The 21,457-nt window shown below is 37.8% G+C and overlaps 1 protein-coding gene across 1 annotated transcript in view; it reads right to left on the bottom strand.

The window, feature by feature from the left end:
• Nucleotides 1-21,457, bottom strand: part of LOC105198843 (Krueppel-like factor 3) — a 356,983-nt gene that overhangs the window by 313,006 nt on the left and 22,520 nt on the right. Inside the window, exon 2 of the mRNA XM_011165688.3 lies at nucleotides 16,421-16,993. Coding sequence (XP_011163990.2) covers nucleotides 16,421-16,513 — 93 coding nt within the window. The 5' untranslated portion in view covers nucleotides 16,514-16,993. The remainder of the gene's footprint in view (nucleotides 1-16,420; nucleotides 16,994-21,457) is intronic.

The following is a 21,457-nucleotide window of genomic DNA, read 5'->3' as shown; positions in this document are numbered from 1 at the left end:
TGGGCGACAGTGTACGGAAGAAATCTTTCCGGTTTTGGCGATAAAACCGGTTTTGCCGTCCTTTTTTATTTCGCCGGAGAGCCTCCCGTCAGCTTTTTCATTTTCATTCTTTTTTCCACGTGTCTTTATATGTATGTATGTAGGCGTACGATTCGCGCGTTAATCTTTTCAATATTGACTCTTCATTTGTTACGAGAAATCGTGCAAGCCTATATTAACCGCTACTCAAGTCGCGTTTATATTATCATTTAGTTTACATTATTACGAGCACAATTAATTAAGAGTGGAAAAAAAGTCAAAACGGTAAAAATTAAAGATATAAAAAAGTGTGCGGTTGATGATAAGTTTCACATACAAGTGAGAGAACCCTCTTCATTTTCTAGGTTGTACAGTATAATCGTCAGTATATAATCATTGTAATTTATAGCTCTAAGCACCGCGTGTCAGTTAAGTTGCATGTTTCCTGTAGTTAAGTAAATCGTATATAGCTAATCCATTACTAAACAGGGCTTCGATAATGTTAAGATCTGGAAAAAAAAATGAGAAGGTAATGTTTTATGTATGCAATGCGTGATTTACTGAATTGCTGATTGCATTAATGACTCGTGTACGGAAATTTTTTAGATTATGATATCAGCGGTGCTAATTATACAGATCGGCAGGTACTTGGAGAGCGCAACGTGTCACGCACAAAGCGCGCAGTAATTTTCGCAACTGACACGAACACCGTCGTTTTTCATTAGCACTCCCGAGAGTTCAGCCCGAGTTAATTTCCCCTTTAAATAGATCGGCGCTTATGCTCGCAACCCGTCATTAGCGTACGTCGAACGAAAGAGAGAAGCGCGAATTAAGAACGTAAGGAACGACAAAACGTTACGTACTCGGAGAAAGAGAGTGACAGAGAGAGATTAGTGGTCATCGCTGTGAACAAAGTAATTTAATATTTCTCATTACATCATTCCGCTTCTTCATTCACACGTTTGTACGTTGAAATGAATTCGACGAAAGTTAAACATGTGAAGAAACTGACTGATAAAACTGTATATATATCCCTACGTATAAAGAATTGAAGTGGAAAAGAGGGTGATCGTTCAATTTTTTAGATTTTCAAAAATTCGTAACTCTAAACAAAGCCGCATGTTGATAAACGCCGCAATACGTATACATTTTTTTTGCCTCGAGAATCAGCAAAAAAAAATTGGAAATCGGAAAACTCGTTGAACACTTCTGGGATTTTTCTTATAATTCATAATTACAACATGTTCAAGTCATATTAACACGGAAACGTCTACAAATCACACGTAATATAAATGGCACGAATTGTTGGATTACGTCTACTCGTTTTACGATTAGCATTCGCTAATAACGTAAGCCTGAAAACGTTACACGACCTGCATCGCGAGATTAATAACGGTGCACAATAAGACACACGATTGATGTTCTGTTAACATTCAAGTTAACGTTCCTCGACATATATGTCTCCGGAAGATGGACGGGCAGTGACGAATGACAGTGGAGCCGATAAAATCGTTTCTTACGATAGCTCGGCCGGCCGCGCCGACCGCGTAAATTGACGTCGACACGACGATTACTTATCGAGATTCCTATAACGGTAACGGAAGCGCATACGGCGCGTGTTTAAGACAGGATTCTGCATTTTTATAAAGACACACGCACACACGATTGATCCGCGCGACCATATTCGAGCGTGCAAAGCGCTCGATGATTCGCGATGCGAAACTTTTGCCGATGGAAGATCGATGGCTTTTTCTATCGGAACATATCAAACAAAATGCTAGAGACATTCGAGCGATGCGATCGCTACTAAAAAGTATAATACTATGACAAATTATTAATCCATTAATCGCGTACATGTAACTTCTTGTGCCTTCTTACAAAAAAAAAACCTCACATCTTATAGAGAAGAAGTAGTTTATGCTATAGAACAACACATGTGACCATTTTAGAGAGAATCAGAAAATATTTATTTCATTTAAAAGAAACTAACTAAAGGATCGGAAGTTCGAATAATCTGCGAAGACTTCTACGTAGTAATGAAGCAATGGGTTTGCGTGGGGATACGCATGGAGAATACGCGTAATAAAAACGAGGCTATTAAGGCGCGCGTATAATAAATGCGGGTGCAACCGTTGAGAAAGCCATCGTGTTTGCTATCTCTCGACTCGTTTTAAATACCGCGCGAAAGAGGGTATACAGGTGAGTGAACTAATAAAACGTTGCACTAATAGTTCCAACATAATCTAAAATGTTCGATCAAGTAAGTGGGAAGGTAATGACGGAAAGTCGGCTTTGCAGCCCGAGCAACGAACGGGCGTCATGTGCCACCGGTTGAAACGTTTCAACAGGCCCGAGTCGTTTCTGCACTATTAGTACTAAAGTGACCGAAGATTGAAATTTCCTATATAACGCGAAGAAAGAGGTGACAGGAAAATAACTCCAAGAGCTCTGGTTTCAAAAATAGAAACTAAGTGAGATCTTATCGATAAACAAAAAAAAAATATATATATATATATGTGACAAAAAGCTGCTCTTGAATAAGTAAAAATAGTATAAATTTCGCAAAAGGCAAATACACTGCGCAATTTTCTTCGCAATTTCTTCACCGAACCGTTATCAGAAACGGCGCTTTGGCGAGACATATTGCCGATAAGCTGGCAGAACCGAGTGCATCGAATGGCGCATGAAACGAAACGCGATGTCGAACAGGTTTTGCTCAGTGGACACGAAGGCGCGGTGGCAATCTGAAAATAGATGTAGACTCCGACAGTTCGATTTTACGAGGAAGTGGTCCGTAGGCGCGTCGTTTATCGTCGATATTCGTTGGCGATATGGCCACTTACTGACTCGCCGGCGCGAAAAGTGATTCTATTAACTCGGCAGCACATTGTGAGTCACGATCGATACAGCTTCGTGTGCCGGCAACGTCGAGCATTCGGACAACGCGATTTAGACGACTGAATACGTTCTCGATTTTACGCGATTTCCACGTCGCTACTTAGGCGTGGTCACTTATGATTCATACTCGATTGTCATATCAATGCTTTTGGAACGTGAAGTTATGTCATTTCGTCATTTCGTGACTTCGAAGTACACAAGAGTTGCAACTTGAATGTTCTGTGACGTAAGATAACAGAATTTTTTACGAGAAGAAAAATTTCTTGAAAATATCATTTAAGGATAAATACATCTTAAAGATATCTTCGAAAATGCACTGAAGATAATACACATCGATTGCTTTAATTTTTAATCGACTTTAAAAAAAAAAGAAGAAAGTTAGCATATAAAATATTGACGCGAGATAGTAGTGCAATTTTAATGAATGAAGGGTGCGCCGATGCCATTATGATTCTTAATATAAAACGCAGATAGTCCGCTGCAAACCCGATCAATGCAAGTCGAGATTTATCAGCGGTAACCCCATGATAAAATTAATAGTGATCGCGGGCACTTTGCGGCAGCGCGAAAATCAGCGGCGGACAATTATAGTAAGTGTAGTAAACAGATCAAGGCAGTTCAGAAACAGCGACAGATAATTTTATCGCAGGACCGCACGAGTGGGTTACAATGTGGAAATAGACGTCTCCGAGCTCAGCCGACGAGAGCTCGCGGCGCGATGCGTACGTCCGACTTTACGAGGAAGTGGGACGCATTATTTATCGGCAATATTCGTTGGTAATGTTGGTACTTACGGCCTCTGAAACGGCCACCAGAACATGCGTCCCGAAGTGACTCAGCCCGCGCAGCGAGAGAGTCGTAAAAAGCTCATGAATCTCTTCACTCAAAATTCACGCGCAAAGTAACTGAAAACAATGTTGGCCGAACGTCTCGCTCGTTGCACTCCCACTTTGCGAGCGAGCTCGAAAATGAACTAAACAGACGATGTAATAATTCGTGTCGTAACTACACCGAAAAAATTCTTTTTTTAATTACAACAAAAATATTTGATTATACATATTATATATAATTGGCAATATAAAATATTTTACTTGCGCCGATTAAATTTATTATAGACAACAAAATTCACACATTTGTTTAAATCACCGCAAACAAATTATTTATTCAATGTTTTTCATTAAAATCAATGTCAATAAAAAAATTCGTTAATAATAAAGTAATTTGTATTATTAAGTAATTAAATTTTGCAAAAAATTTGTAATTATGTTCTAAATATATTAATTTATAATATTATATGTTGTCCTATTTTACTTCTCTGACGTGTACCTTTAACAATGGTTCTACAATAACTTCTTAAGTGTTACCAAATTTTTTTAATTCACAAATTGTTAAAGTCCAAAATTTTGAATCTTTAATATTATCAATGTTTGAATTCAAATTTTAAGATCTAGAAATTGTAGAAACAAAATTTAATATTATATATTATTTAAGAAATTGTTCATAAAAAAATGTTACGATTTTACTATCAGTATTAACAAGTATAGAAAAAAATTAATTTATTGAACAAAAAAAATCCATCTCGAATTCGTCAAAGAATATCAAAAGAAGAAAATGCTCGAAATTTGGTACACTCCGTAACAAAGTTGTTCCCTGAGATGCGAAATCTGCTCCATTTTCTCATCTGCGCTGCGCAATAATTTAAAAAAGTGCTTTCGTTCTCCGGATGCTGTAGTAATAATCGTCGAGGTGTATTCTCAAAGCCCGAGTGCTCGTTACCATGGATTCCGCACAACGATTCGAATCGACGCGACGCCGAGGCGAAACTACCGAAAAGTATCCTATACACAGATACGCCCTTGCATTACCGTGAAAGCGGATCGCTCGGCCAGGTGATTTAAAAAATTTGGCACCTCTTTAACACCAGCGAAATTTACACCGGTCTTAAACCTTCCGTCTCGCCGCGGTCACGGCCTTTCGTCGGCTTTAGTGCTGGCCCGGATGACGTTAACGATTCGTAAATTAAAAGAACGCCATTTTGTTCCGGCAGCGTGGGTAGAGGGAGAAAAGAAGTTGTTCGCGCGGTTCTGGCCCGTGTCATAAAATTCAGACGAATTCTTTGTCGTATCGCTCTTAGGCACTTCGCTAGCGAATGCGACGTTTTACGTGCGGAAGGCTATTATTGAGTTAATCGCAAGTTATTTTGCACTCGGGTTTCAGTACGGACGAAACCAGTCGTTGACGAGCCGCATGCAAATTTAATGTTATTATTATTCACAAGTCGTTACAATTATTGTGTCTACGAAAGAGCAAAGTTCTTAATTTTTTTTTCAGACTGCAAAAAAAATTCCAAATTTACTCGGTGCGTAATAATTTGTCATTACATCATTAATTTCTTTCGTCAATTTATGACTTAATCATTTTCACTTTTGTCATATTATTCAGAAATTAAATACAAAAGTTTGTGTATTTTCGTTTGTAATATTTATAACTATAAGAAATTCCCTTTAATATAGATATATATATAAATCGCAATCATATTTACTATCCCTTCGTCTTTAAATCGTTCTTGAAAAGAGAAATTCCCAATTAAATAATTTCAAAACTAACGATTTTCGCGCGATTTCACTACATGCAAAGTAATGATTTCAGCGAACGCGGTCACTTATTATCCGAGAGAGTCGTAAATCAGAAAGCGCGCGTGTTCACGCCCGTTAAATGAGACCATCGAAAAATCGATCGCGCTTACGCGATACCGATAATCGAGTTTTCCATATGTAGCGTGAGAGCTGGACCGCACATGGACTCGCCATTGAAGTGCCCTGCAACGAACGTATGCGTCGAGCGAACCACGTGCTGTACGCTGTGGATTAATGTATTATAAAATAACGCACATTGTTGCAGCAAACTCTCTAGATTAATTAGGAAGCTATCATATTGCGCAAATAATTTACGTTAATTTATCTGGTCGATGTAGAAACATGCGAGTAATACGCATGAGTAGAGATGTAAGGAAAAAGATTTTATTCTCTTTTAAAAGAAAAAAAAGTTCAAATGTGATTTAAAAATATTGCAAGAGAATATATAAAAAAAAAATATAGCGAAAGCAACTTTTAAAGTAATCTAAAATTTGCGCACGTAAAAAGCGAACAGAATTGTGTTGACGCTTTTCGAATAAAATTTGAAAATTTCTCGCGTTTTCCTTTACAAACCGGAAACGCGTTACGATAAAGTTCCGTTGTAGTTAACAGTTCGCGATGTCTCTCTCTCTCTTTGCCTGTGCAGCACGTGGAATATTTCTCAGTGATCAATGTCTTATAGTACTTGCGGAAAAAGAGTTGTTCCGCTCGGCTATAGAAAATGCGAACCGTCAGTATGCCGACGTCATTATTGTGAAACTATTTCCGATCGTTATTATTGTGAAGTAACGTTAGAACATGACACAAGAGCTTTCGTAATTTTCAATATACAATCTATTTTTTTTATTGATTTTTTATTACTTTTCGTTCAAAATATATGATTTTTTCAAATAACTGAATACCAGATTAATTTCTAAATTCTCGAAACTTTATTAATTATTAAAACGACATTTTTCAAGTGAGTTAGATTTTAATTGAATCCCTTTAATTATCGAGTAATGGAAGTGAAAACATTATATGAATCTTTCATAGATGTAATAATATTTAGCGATTAATTTCTGTCAAATTGCTCTATTAAGAAAGCTAGGACAGAAAGACAACGTGACAGACATCTCGCGTGACAAAATGTAGTGCTCGTACCTTAAGCAAGACGTTAGTTTAATGATCACGGCACGTAATCATTAGCAATCGATAAGAAAGAGCGTTGCGCCTCCACCTGCGTAATTGAGCTCGTTTTAACGTCTCGCTGGCGTAAGCACGCATCGGCGCCGAGCAGAGCAGCCCCCCTGGGCACGCATTATCGATGATAAGATCTCAGTACGTCACTGGCGAGAGAGTGATTATCAATTCGTTGATTTTGCGATTTTTTTCGTTGCAATACGTGTTGAGACGGTGATTTTACTCGCCGATTACTAATCTTTATTAATTGCGCTTGTACACGAAGCTACTTGGTTGTAGCACGCGCATTGAGGATGCGTGGAATCAACTTATCGCAATTTCGTTTGATGTTAATTACTCGACAATCAATAATACTATAATACGAACTACTTAAATATAAATGAATGGGTCATAGTTTTGAGATTCCAGTCTCAAAACAACGATTTTATAATTGTAGATTACTACACTGTATGCTATTATAATATACTTAAATTTCAGTCATTTCTATTGTAATTTATATATAAAAATCGTAGTTTTATTTGACTAATAAAATAAATCTTTTTAACATTAAAATATTTTAATAGTATCGAAAAAAATCATTATTTAACTTAAGTAAATTTTACGTAACAAAATTCACAACGTGTATTTGCAAACAAAAATACGTATCTTCACAAAAACATGTATTTATGCTATAAAAATATTTTTAAAAATTCATACTTTTATAATTTCATAAAATAAAAAACGATATTAAATCAACACATACACACAAAATATTATAAATTAATATAATTGGAAATTTTTTGCAAAAGCTAATTATTTAATAATACAAATCATTTTATTAATAACAAATTCTGAATTGCTGTTAAAGAAAAACATTAAGCAAATAATTGCGCTGATTTAAACAGATTTGTGAGTTTAGCTCCATCTAAAATAAAATTTGTTAGCGCAAGTAAAATTTTTTGTATTGCCAATCATAATGTGTTTACCAAATATTTCGGTTGCAATGTAAAAAATCATTTTTTCAATTGTTCCGGATTTAAAAAAAAAAACAGTAACCTTGAAATTAACAAGTTCTCTATAGCTTTTATATATTTGATATCCGCGGAATACAGAACATAAAGTTCTGTAAAACGAAAACTCGCATAATTAAAGCCCACGCGCAACACTCGAAAATGCTGAGTATAAATAAACGTCCCCTACATATTTCGTGATGCTTAACGGTGTGTACGTAACGAGACCAAAAAATACAATCCGCGACGCCCATATATTATACAACTTGGGCACACCTCCGCGGACGGTGTTCATTTATTTCGGGGACAGTCTTTAAATCCGTTTGAACAATTAACCGGCGGCTCGCCGTGCCACGAATGTTACAATCTTACGACGTAATCAAGAAAGGCTTTCACGCATCTTCTCTCTTGTCCGTTACGAGATGTGATAAGAATGCGTAAGTCAACTTTCCAAGGCGAGTGCACCCCAGAATTAAGTAACATTAATCACGTATTTGCGTCGCACTGAACCGAATAATGATGTAAATTAATAAAATCAACCATATTACTTGTTTAACTTTTTTGAAAAAAGATCTAAAATTCGAGATTACTTAAAATTATAGAAAAATTCATTTGTATTATATTTACAATCACATTTTTCAAAAAAAAAAAAAAACGCGGAAAATGCGATTGATACTTTTTTCTCTCAACCAATTTTTTTTCTCGATCTTGAGCTCGCTAAAAATGAACCGCGTAATTGAGCGTGAAAAACGTTAATATTTTATACCGACTATAAATTTTTGTTCTTTTCCACCGGGCGTCCACTCCCGGCAATTTTCCAGTGTAACGAGAATAATTTGTCCGACAAAGTGCGGCGGCGCTCGTTGACTCGCCTGCGGCCGTGTACTAAACATCGTACATTACAGAATTACATGGCCAATAAAAAGAATGATAAAGGATCTCCGTATAATGCCGGACACGTCACTGGACTGAATTGAAATGGCACCTGCGCCGAGAACCTCGCGATCCCGCGTTGAAACATTAACCGGACCTCGAAGTTCGCTTTAATGTTTAACGAGGAAGATTTCCCAATTTTAGTGGTCGTTAACGGACGAAGGAAACGATTACCTCGATACAACGTATTGTTAAAAATTAGCTTATACTTCTTAAACGCACGTGATCGGGCACCTTGTAGGAAACGCATTTTCCATCGGATGTGATATTATTACGTGAACAGAAATGGCTTTAATTTTGCAAAGCTTTGAATTTATAATACTCGAGTTTTATCGCGCAGATTTTTTTCTTGGTAAATTTTACTATTCTCTACTCTCTGCAAACTTCACGAGTTCCACAAGTTATATATCGACGCGATCCTTTCGTGTCAAGCATGCATGGTGCTTGAATATATCGCGGGCGCATTCACGCTACGGGATAAATGATATTCGGCATATCGTCCCCGACAACAGACATGCATCACTTTCTCGAAGACTGCAACCAACGTGGGTGATGAATCGTGCCATGGAATCGTTTCATTTTTCACTTCCCTCAAAAGAAGCCTTATATTGCCTTTAATGCGCTTTATGTGAAAAATATGTTCACGGCGCGCCGTGTACCTAGGCGCGGCGATATATTCGAGTCGATAAACGCGCGATTTTTCTTACTTATGCATAGACTCGCGATGAAATATTTCGGTATATTAATGAAACGCGCGTTATGTGATAAAATTCTTCTCGAGCCGTTAGATTTGAGCAAAACCCCATGCGTTTGTAACGAGCCTACGGGACGTCCCACAGAGTCTACGATATTCAATTTTAGAATGTTCATGTGCGATCTCAGAATATTCTTCGCTAATTAACATACTCTACGTAATTTCAAATACTCTATATAATTTCTATTATACGATCCCATTGTCGTCTAGTCGCGATCAATTGAATAAAATTTCTCACGAACAATATAAATCTTGGGAACAATTCTATATATTTACACTGAGAGAAAACGGAATAATTTTGACCACTATAAATTTGACAACTCGGAAATTTAAGTACCTTGTCACTAATTTCGTGAAGTAATAAGTGCCAAAAAAGTAATAAAAAAAAAAAACTAAAAAATAAGCTACTGGAGCAACTTATATGCACTTTTAATCAACTAATTAATTATACATTTAAATCTCGTAAAATGCACAAGCTCAATTGTCTTTTATAGCGACATTTCACTTTACAAAGTTTACAAGTGATATATGTCATGAAAAATTCTTTTGAATCGTAATTGAAATAACTAAACAAAGTTAACTGTAACTAAATAACGGTTCCTTACTGCAGGAATGTATCTTGTAATTGCGTTACAGCATCGTGTCTCGACGTCTCGACAACTCTCACTAATAAATGGTGTGTCTCGCATCGAGTTTCGATAGCGGTGTTTCTAGACACCGTCATGGCACGTGTATTATGTACCGCGACGTTATTAATGCGTCTCGCAAACGCGGGCGCATTGCGATGCACTGCGTCTATTAAATTCGACCGGATGCTAAATATGCTGATTCCTCGCTGCAGGTGGCGACGACGGCGAGATGACCGCGTGGCGATGGTAGGTCATTCAGAGGGGAAGAAGGCCGACGACCGATTTTCAACCGGGACAACCGAATCGCACGCGTGTCGGAGGAACGGGTTCCCGAGAGGGCTGCCTCTTGTCGATTCGTCGCTCTCGAGAGAAGAAAAAGAAAGCCGGGAAGAAAAGACCCGACATCCCAAGAATCAAAGCGCGCGTATTTATCACTGCCGTTAATAACGTCGCGCCACAGCCCGGAACATCGGAAGTTATGATTTCGTGAGAAATACGAACACTCTTGCGATTTCCCTCCCCCCCTTTTTTCATTCTATTAAGTAAAAATTATTTAATGTAAAAAAGTTCGAAATTACATTAATTTAGTATTTCAATAAAAACGTATTTTCCTCTAGACCTTTCCTTTTGAAATGTGATAATAAATAAAAACAATGAGAAATTTCTTTATCTATAATAAGCTTATAAGTTTGAAGTTGCGATAACCAATTATTCGCTGTCTGACTGTGATGACATGATTTAACTCAGAAAGTAGAGATTTTATATTCATAACTTGTGACTGTAGATATATATTATTTATGAAAGAATATGAAACCAATATATTACGTATTCCCGAGATAACCAACAATTTTCACGAAATAACGTGGATTCACGCGCGGTCGATAATAAAACAGGTTCCTGGGAGACGCTTTTTTCGTGCCGGCGGGCGCGGCGCGGCGTGTCGAGAACCCGATCGCCGATTCGTCGCACTCTTGAAAAGAACGGAGTTGCCACTCGCGCATATTTATCACCGTCGTTAATAACGCACAAAAAAAATGCCTTATCGCCCACCGCGGCGAATTTTTCGATGCCCGTCCAACAATTCGACAAGAATTAACTTTGTTGCAAGGCGTAAAAGCAATCACAAATAAAATCACTTTCGGATCCGTCCGGAGTTTCGAAATCGAGCAACATTTAAAGAAAGGTAGTTTCATAAAGACACAGAGAAGCTGTACATTTTTCGTCCAAACGATTAATTGGACGAAGAGAAATCATTAAGCAGAGAAATTAACAAAGTAGTTAATCAATAAATTATACATTTTTTAATTGATTGGTAGGAACGTAAAAAATATTATTTATTTATGACGCGCAAAATTCATGACTCCCGGTAGATATCGATTTATCGAGTTCTCCCGACGACGGTGTTAATTTCTCGTTTCTAATCAATACCTCGCAATTTCAATACTAAACAGCCGATACATCTAAACGCGCCGAGCCGATCGTAAATTGATACCCACTGATACGCTAATGCTACGGACCTTACAATGTTTCCTGAAGCATCGATACACCTCGCAATTACGGACGTAAACTACTAGCGAGGAAACGCGAGTGAAATGCAAAAGCGCGAAATTGCAGCTAAGTAACGTAAACATTATCACTTCACGCAGTTTAAGAATATTAAATTGGAAAAAATTATCGAGCGCGAAGCTAATAATTATTTCGGTTATTCCATTAAGATACATGGTTGCTTCAATTTTATTTTAATAAATTTAAAAAAATGTATACTGAAATATAGTTGCAGAGAAAAATTTACAAATGGTGCAATAGTAGCGTCTCAAGATATATTTCAGTTTTCTATTAACTTTCTCTTTTGTATATCTTACTCTTTTGTTTTTATTTTTATTGCATCTTAAAATTTTTATTATATTTTATTTTGTTTTATTTCTTTATATAGAAATTGTCTATTTTTTTTTAATTTTTTAGATTTATACAAGTACACACTGAAAATTTATCAAAAAATTGAAATATTTAATTCGATACCTTCAACTAAATATTGAATTGATTTAATTAATTTTTGATTAAAATATTTTAATAGTTGGTATAAATAAATTATACCTTTTTTTGTACAAATAAATTGTACAAATCAGCACAATGTTTAATTGAACGTATCGGATTGATACTTTAATTTTTCAATAATTTTTTATGGAAATGTACAATTTAAGAAAATAAAGATATTTATATCCTGTTGTCCCCAATTAATAATAAAGATATATATATTTAACTTTTTTAATGTAAATGCTTTGTATAAAAGTATCCTCTCAGAAAAGATTTCTAATAACAAGATTAAAAATATTCTTGACTTAATCTTATTGCAATCTTGTGCAATATAAAAATAAAGCAATATTAAAATGAAGACTAACTCTTATTACCCTCCTTCAAATTAAATAAGATTGACTTAGTATTTTGAGACAAAAGTAACATATATAAATTTCAATTTATACATTCTTACATTTAGAATACAAATTTGCTCGATGTTATAACGCACGATGATTAAATGCTATGCATTTCAGGATATCACCAATAGAAGATCATGCGAATAAGCACTCTTTCGTAAGATTCGCATGCGATGCATTGTAGTGAATTCAATTACGGTTCTTATAAATTTTTTAGCTATGAGACGAGATATTTTTAGAACTTACAAAGCGAGTAGCCCCTTCGTAAGCCTTCGTGATATTTTGTCAAAAAGAAAATTCTTCAAATTTTCTTCGGATCAATCTTTCGTTAAATCAAGAATATTATAAGATTCACTACAAATTTCCATATTCTAATCTAAAACTGTCTGAAAAAATTAATCCACCAAGATCATTTTAATCTAGATCTACAAATGTTTGCATTTAAGAATAAAATGCATTCTTTTCTCGAAGATAATTATAATTGTCTCTACGTCAATCTTATTTTATAATACGAGTAGAGTAATAGCATTGAATCCAGAAATCTTTTCTGTGGGTGTAGATCGGATCTTTCCCTTACACTTCGTTTACACTGTGCGAAGGAAGAGAAGCGCGCAGGCGGAAGAGGAGGAGGAAGAAGAGGAAGACGAGGGTGAACGCACTCGCCACACCCTGCCTTAAAGATTGTAAACGATTATTAATGCTCCACTGCGGCTGACCCGTAACCCGGCGGTGGGTCTTCTCGCGCAACGTCTCGCCCCGTCCCTCCTGCCCCCTCCGCCCCTCTAATCCTGCCCCTTTCCCGAACCCTTCTTCTTTCTCCCTCGAAATAATCTCGACTGAAATACCCAGGCGAGATCGCGCGGATCGCCTCTCGGACGGAATCGATCCTTATCCGGCTTTTTTTCTTAATTAGCCCACCAAGCTACCTCTCCGTAAGGGATAAATAACATCGGGGTTACGTCCGGTCACGTTAACTAATTTGCGTAACACGCCGCAGACTCTCGCATCGAAATCTTCGCGCCAGCAAATCATCCGGCTGTTGCGAGCGAGATGAATTATCTGGATGGGGAATGAAGGTGCAGTGAAATATAAGACCGAGGTACGAGCAACAAAAAATAAACAGGCAATCTTAATACAGGAGGCGGCGAGCGTCTCGGTTTAAACGGATTTTGGAGTTAGGCGTATATTCTTGACACTTACGGTGTTTTTCCACTCTCTCAGTCTACGTTTTATCGCGTATGCGTTCTCGGAATTATCGAAAATATTCCTTAACCAAAATAAATTGCAAAAAAGGACTCCTAATTGGAATCCTCGGATGCACAAATCGTTATGTATATCTCATTCCGTGAAGGCAGAATCTTCGAAATGCTTCGGGACGAAATGCGGAAATGCGATACGCGTTCGTGCCAAGCTCGATGTAAACACGATAACGCAAACGATAAAGATAACGCGGTGTCGCGCATAATGTGAATTACGCTCCGCAAAATCTCGCGACCTTTGTACGCGCGCCGTAATAAAATTGCTCGACCGAGCCGAGGTCGCGTCGAATCCGTTCATTACGAGAGCCGAGTTCGAAAAGGCTTGAAAAGAAGCACGAGCGCTACGATAATTAATAAGACGAAAATAAAACAAAGCGAGAGGAAAGCAAGGCGGTGTGCGTGTGTGTGTGTGTGATGACACTGACGTTCTTTTCGCGCGAAGATGTTTGCGCGTCGACGCGTTTTCTGCTTTCCGACTCGTCCGCGCATCGTCGTTTCGAAACGCCTCGCTGGAAATGTAAGTTCGACGTCTCCTCGACGATTCCGCCACCGCGTTCGCAGGCGCAATATGACGAGTATAAAGATAATGAGGCGGCGCATGGCACTAAGAGAAGCTCGACGAGCAATTATGCAAATCGCGCGTGACACGTGCTACGACGACGACGGCGGCGGTGCTCATTATCGAGTGGTCTTACGGTGGAACACAGCGCGGGAAGAAACGTACGGAATCGGCCGTGGAGGCACTGACCCAATGAGTGTCGCGGTGCTTAAAATAGAGGGGATCCGAGGGCAGTCGAGGGAAGAGTGAGGAAGAGGGAGGAGGGCGAGGGAATAAAACCGGTGAGACAACGGTTAAGAGACGAAGGGTACGTCGGTAGTCCTGTTACGTACGTATTTACGGTTCGATCTCCGCCGCTCACCGATATCGCCGCGGTAATTTTCGCCGCGGTAATTTTAATATCCAACGTTTCTCGTTGCGCCGTGAAGATGTGACATGATACGATGCGCGCGTAAAGATAACGAGACGGCGCGGAGGCGGGCCGGCGTCGGCGACGGCGACGGCGACGGCGACGGCGGCGGCGGCGGCGGCGGCGGCGCGAGAATTATGCAAATCGCTCGGCGCAGCATTTGCAACGCGTCGTCGATACTCGATAAAGGCGGGATTTAAAATGCACGCGGGTGTACGCACTCATTTGTCGCGACCTCGTGAAACCGCGCGATCGATTCTGGGTGGCGCCCGTATAAAATGGAACGTTTCGAATGCGTAAAGAAGGTATTCAATGAGGGCAGAAATAAACTGCTGGCTCGAGGCACGAATTCGCGGTAGTTTCGTGGGCTCATGTTCGTTCCGCTTGATCGGCAAGTCCATTAGCATGTGTCAAACGACGATATTGCCGCGCGAAGGCTTCGTCAAAGAGAGATAATTAAATTTACCTACAATTTTCTTACTCACACTTTCTACACTGAGAGAAAAAGTGTTCCTAAAATTTTAATAAATATTTATTCGAATACTACTAATTAAATATTTACTTATAGTACATATTTATAAGAAGAAATAATGCTTAAGTTAAATTAAATTAACTTAAATTAAATCAAATAATTCTTATATTAAATATACATTTAGTAAATATTTTATTAGTAATAATTCAATTTATAAGATTTATTAAAATTTAATAATTTTTCCACTAGTGTATATAAAAATTATTTTAACACCAATTTTTTCCAAGTAAAAATTTCAATATTTTTTAATAGTATATAATAAAAAAACATTAGATTTAAAAAAGAAAAAACAAATATAATTGTACTAATTCTAAATCACACTGAAAGAATGGCTCTGTTGAAATACAGATAAGAAAATACGTTGAATCATTAAAATAATTACATTATACTGGAAAAAGGATTTGATAACCTTATCAAATTTAGTAATGTAATCGAATCCTTTTTTCAGTAAAATATAATTATTATAATAATCCAATATAATTATTTTCATATCTGTATTTTAACAAAATCATTCTTTCCATTTCTATCAGTGCAATATCGTATTAATAAAAATTCACTGTTACAATTTAAGCATCACTAATAAAAAATATTAATCAAACGTTAATTAAATAGTTATTAAATAAATTTTTTAGTTACTTATATCAAAAACTTATTTACATTTAACGAACCATTTGGTTATAAGTTAAAGTATAAAAAAAATTGTTTGGTTAAGGCTACAGATTGTTTGGTCAAAATAACTACATATTTAATATAATTATAACTATAAAATTCATTATTATTTAACTAAGCGTTTCGTCTATCTCACCAAATATTTCTCTCAGTGAGGCAATAATTCGCCTCAAAAAAATACGGCAGTCCAAATCTGACAATTTAATTTTGCAAACAATCTAACGATGTGTTTACATCGATTAATAGAAAACGCGACGGTTCGTTCACACAGGGCGAAAAACAGAGTTGTCTCTCCAACGAGAGAGAGAGAGAGCTTAATTGCGAAGGGAGAGACGCGACCGTGGCCAATTGATTCCACGTGGCATTGACCGGAGATGGACGCGCGACACCGATTCAGTATTCGGAATGGTAAAAAGAGTCCGAGCGAGGAGAGAAGGCCACGCGGCGCAAGTAGAGAAGAGGACCTCGATGAAAAAAGAAGAACGTTAAGGGAAAAGATGCTAGAAATAGATGCTGTGACTCACCATGAAAACCATGAACCTTGATTGCACGTTGGCGCTCCCGATGTAAGTCAGCGTTTCCAGCCACCGTGATGATCGCCGGGGTGGTGTCCGCATCCACTTCTGCGTCGCAGACCGTCCTTCGTCGCACTCCACAGCCGCGCGAAAAACAGTCGATCACTTCACGAACACCGGACTCCTCCCTTTTTCCTCCTCTCTTTCACCTTTTGCCTCTCTCGAATCTGACGACGCGGACGGGGGGCGGGAGGGGGAGAAACAGCGTTAGAAATTATTGTCGTTGATAGAATATGCGATAAGCGTGCGTGTTTATTCGCGAAATCGCGATCTTTATTATTGCTTACGCGAGCGTACGGGGAAAATGCCGGGTTCACGCGTTCGCGTTTCCAATCGCTGTAGCACAGCCGCGTTTGACCGGCTTACGTGTTTCTCACTCGGCCGAGAATATTATTGACTACTATAATTGATCTATCTAAGTAACTTATTAATTGGCTATCGGCGACGGCGAATTATATTGGTCGTCTACCGGCATTCGATTGGCATACTGGCATGAATACTGGCCCGTTCGGCTCCGGTCACCTGCAACACACAAATGCATCGTGCGTATTAGAAACTGCCGTCCGACCGACAAAACTGGAAAACATAACTAGCGTCGCGGAAATCATAATTCTGGACGCCTTTGTAGCGGAACGATGCAAATTTAGGACGAGAACACCGCGGCACCGAAATAGAGATTACTCGTGCCGAATCGGCGTAGAATTTCGCGAACGTCACCATTCCTAATTGCATTTGAGGTTTCTAGAACCAAAATTTGTCTACGACGACAAACTCTCAACGTATGAAAACACAGCAACTTCTAATTTGCATTAAGCCTCAAAAGCAATCAATATTCGCATTTATAAATTAGTAAAATATAATGTTAATAACAAATCCATAATTTATAATATTGATACTAGTAATTATTATTATGAAATTATACAGCCTACATTTGAAAAAATTTACTTGTTATTTTTTTCTAACACAACTGTACGAATTTCTTTTCGTTGAAACTATGAAAGATAACGACATGACTACATGACTTTCAGAATCACAAATAACATCTTATGCAACAATGCTATGATGCAAGAGAAGATGGTCAAATAGGCACGCTGCTTCACTAAGGCGGAAATGTCGACCTCCGTTATTTTGTTTCGAAGATCTAGTATGAACGATCGTGTCACCAGGAAAAACGTAGCGGGTCGGATAATAGAATAGGCAAATGCAACGGGATCATTTTGTGGGGCGCGGTCGAATGTACCAGGCCGGGCCCGTGACGCACCCGGTCTTTATTTAAATCATTCAATCCGTCACGGTATAATCGATTAGCGCTAATAGCCGAGGAAATAGAGTACGCCGTAGCTCGAAGATACACGCTTCCATGCTCGTCACGATCATCTCCCGATCGTTCGACCGATGAACGTTGTCAACAGCCTCTAGAGGCTCTAGATGTATCTTGCTAAATAGAAAGCCTAAAAAAAGTATTCGCGAGGAAACGTTGCGATCACTTCTCTTTTTTAAAGAAATTTAAAAAAAAATTTAATAAAAGATGTGCGTAATAATACTAGTATTTGAAGTATTTTGATATTTTAATATCTAGTTTAATACAAAAGTTAAATTATTTGTTACTTAATTTTAAAGTAAAACTTATCGCATCGCAGAAACTCAATTTTTAAAACGTTTATTTTTCATACTCTTGTCATTTAATAACCTAAACAATCACATTCAAGAGATAATGAAATATTACATAATGTGAGAAATGCATAACGAAATTCTGCGAATTATGTAATTTCTTATACATATTTTCGTTAAATCGACACGTTTGTAAATTGATTTGTAAATACAAACAAGAAATTTGAAACGGAATTTTTAAAATATTTTCAACGGTAAACAGGAAATGATTGCCATTGTGTTTACCAAATGTTTTCCCAATGTTATAAAATAATTGATTACGAATGAAATAATAAAGTTGCAAATATTGCAGACAGCGAATAAAGAACACGTTGCCATTTCGATCTTTGTTATTATGCTTTCACAGCGAATTCGTCATATCAAGAAAGTATATCGCGATTGTGACCAACAAATACTTCGCACTACTCCGACAAGAGTCGTCGCGAAGTTTTATTGAAACTTTACAGTACATACAGCCTGCGGTTAAACTTTCAGCATAATTATTGAACGAGACAGTTCTATGACCACTTGACCTCAAACTTCGTTCGTCGTGTATCGGTACAACGAACCGTAAAAGCAACACGCTATATCCAAAACTATCTCTCTAATTAAGTTAAAATAGATAATACGAAACTAAAAACGTATCGTCACAATACTGTAATCTAAATCATAAATTATTGTTACAAAAGTTTTTTTTTAAATAATAAGGCACATCATTCACTTGATTTTCTTTACAAATTTATCAAAATACGATTATAAAAAACTAACTAAAGAATAAAAATAAAAGGATTATGTGAGTCAACGCGGAAATTAATGCGCATAAACGATTTAACCGACTGATATTATGTAATTAAATAATTAATCGTCAAATTTTGACATTCGAACTAATATTCGCCGTCTTACATCAAGACTGTATCAATTTTTTCTTTCGGACTTTTCTTCGGCGCTTCGACTTATTTCGACTATATAAAAATCTATCACTCTGCAAATATGTGCATATTACAATTTATTTAAAACGATCATTTTGTAGGATAATAACTAATAAAAAATTGTATCAAATTTAAATTGCGGGAGAATGGTTTTTCCTCATATTCTCGGACGCACAATGATCGACATTAATAGGATACAGCACGCACAAATGGTCGGTGTATTACTGTTTTTCGTCTTATTGGCCGCCGCGCGTTTGCACGTAGCACAGCCGATGGACGTCGGGTTCGGAGCAGCGCGGCTATTGATCTGCGGATCGATCGATCTATCGCTGTCAGCCCGTTTCATCGCGGGACGGAGTCCTCGACGAGGACGACGACGACGGCGACGTACCAATAAAGCTCGCCAGAGGCGTCTACGGCGATCGCCTTATCGATCGCGATCCTAAATCATCGGCGATCCGATCGTTTAGAGATGCCACGAACTTGTACGCTGTCCCTTTGTACAGGTTGATTCACGCTTGAATAAGCGAATGCTCGTTTTCTTCCAGAAAACGTATTATAAGAAAAATTCGTATCGAAAGAAAGAAAAGCACGCTATACACAAATGCGTATATATTATATTTCTTTATCGAGATATAGATATATCAGATATATAGATACTAGAGTTTACAATAATGTTATACTGCAAAAGTACGTGATATATATTGTAATTAAGGATAATTGTTTTAAAACAGTTTTCACATAAAACTCAGAGAAAAGTTACGTTTAAAATGATGAAATTGTTTGCTTGATTTTTTAAGTTGAAATGAAAATACTTTGGAGAAAAATAAATATTTATTTGATTTCAAGAGACAACGTTATCATCCTTATTTTAAAGCAAATAAATTATTTGTTTAAAAAATTATGTGTTTAATTTATATAATTAATTTTTTAATTCAAAGAAAGTTCCGACAGAGATGTAAGAAATAATTCAGTTGTTCTGGTTTTAAAAATGCATTTCTTTCATTTAAAAAAAGATTTGCGTTGCACAATCAAATTATTACTTTAATTCTAATGAAAGAAACAACCAAAACATTTCTCCAAATCAAAGAAACTTTTCGTATAGCTATGCACAGATTTCTTTGATTCAAACGAATATTTGATTCGAAGAAACTTTTTTTCTGGGTGAGAGCGAAACACCTCTACATGCCCCTCTAACATGCCCTCAAAGTTTAGTACCAAATTTTGAATCGCCTTATATAATGTGATTTCCACTGGGAGAGCGGTACGATACTTGGATCTTAATTGAAAGATTACGAAACCTCGCGCTTAATAAATATAACGCGCTCGACTGCCTAGTTTAAACGGGAGTGTCTATATATAGAATTAATAAGTCTATTATGCGCGTGCACGTCTTTCTTCTGCAAAAATATTAGTCAGAATCATCTGATTATATAAACAATATCATTGCGGAAATGTGGAAGTTTCGGAGAAGATGTAATCTCTTACTAACGTAATCACAGACGCTTCAAAATGATTTCGTAATCGTGATTTTTAGTGTGTTATTTTTTTTCTTTCCTTCATCAAAATCGTTATACAACAGAAAAGCGGGAATGTGCAATGTGTACAGCAGATACAGATACATTTAATAGAACAGAAATATATATACAACATACGATATACATATAGGTGTATCGACGTGTATTCCGATAAAATAAAACGTTTCCGATCAAACTCGCACGCGAAGATTCAATGAAAAAAATAGGACAACGGAGACGGAAGCTCCTATACACGTTCGCCGTCGTTCGCAAGTTTGCCGGCGATCCTCTACACCTACGCGCAGAGTCGCCGCACGTTTCCATGGGTTTATGAATGGAGCAGCACGCGTAAGCGACGACTAGAACACTGTGTGTAAGAGGCGGCAGCAGCGAAAGTGACCTGCTCTAGCCTGTACCTGCTCGGAAGGCACACCGCGGCGCGTATACGCGCGCACGTGCACGCACGCACGCACGCATACGCACACGTACGCGCGGGCAGTCAAGCTGGCAGGCAGGCAGGCAGGCAGGCAGGCAGGCAGGCAGGCAGGCAGGCAGGCAGGCAAGTAGGTAAAGAACCGCCCTAGATAATTGCATCGAGTGGCAAACCGCACGGCAAATAAACGCGTGTCGCTGCAGGCGCGAAATGCGGCGGCGCGGCGCCGACGTTGCTGGGCGCCACGAAGGGCGACTTCGACATTTTCTCCGGCGACATCGAGACAAGAATTTGAAAGGGAGAGACATTTATCGTATAGTGCGAAGGGTCTTCCCCGTGGCAGACGATGGAAATAAAATGCAAAAAGGCTGAGGTAAGAGAAAATCTATTTAAAAGTGAGAACGCTCGAACAATATGAAATATGCTGAGCGAGAGGTGAAATGAAAATTGCAGCAGC

The sequence above is a fragment of the Solenopsis invicta genome, chromosome 15 (genome assembly GCF_016802725.1).
Source record: "Solenopsis invicta isolate M01_SB chromosome 15, UNIL_Sinv_3.0, whole genome shotgun sequence".
Classification (NCBI taxonomy): domain Eukaryota; kingdom Metazoa; phylum Arthropoda; class Insecta; order Hymenoptera; family Formicidae; genus Solenopsis; species Solenopsis invicta.
Note: the sequence above shows the minus strand (reverse complement) of the source record. Positions and strands in the feature narration are given on the sequence as shown.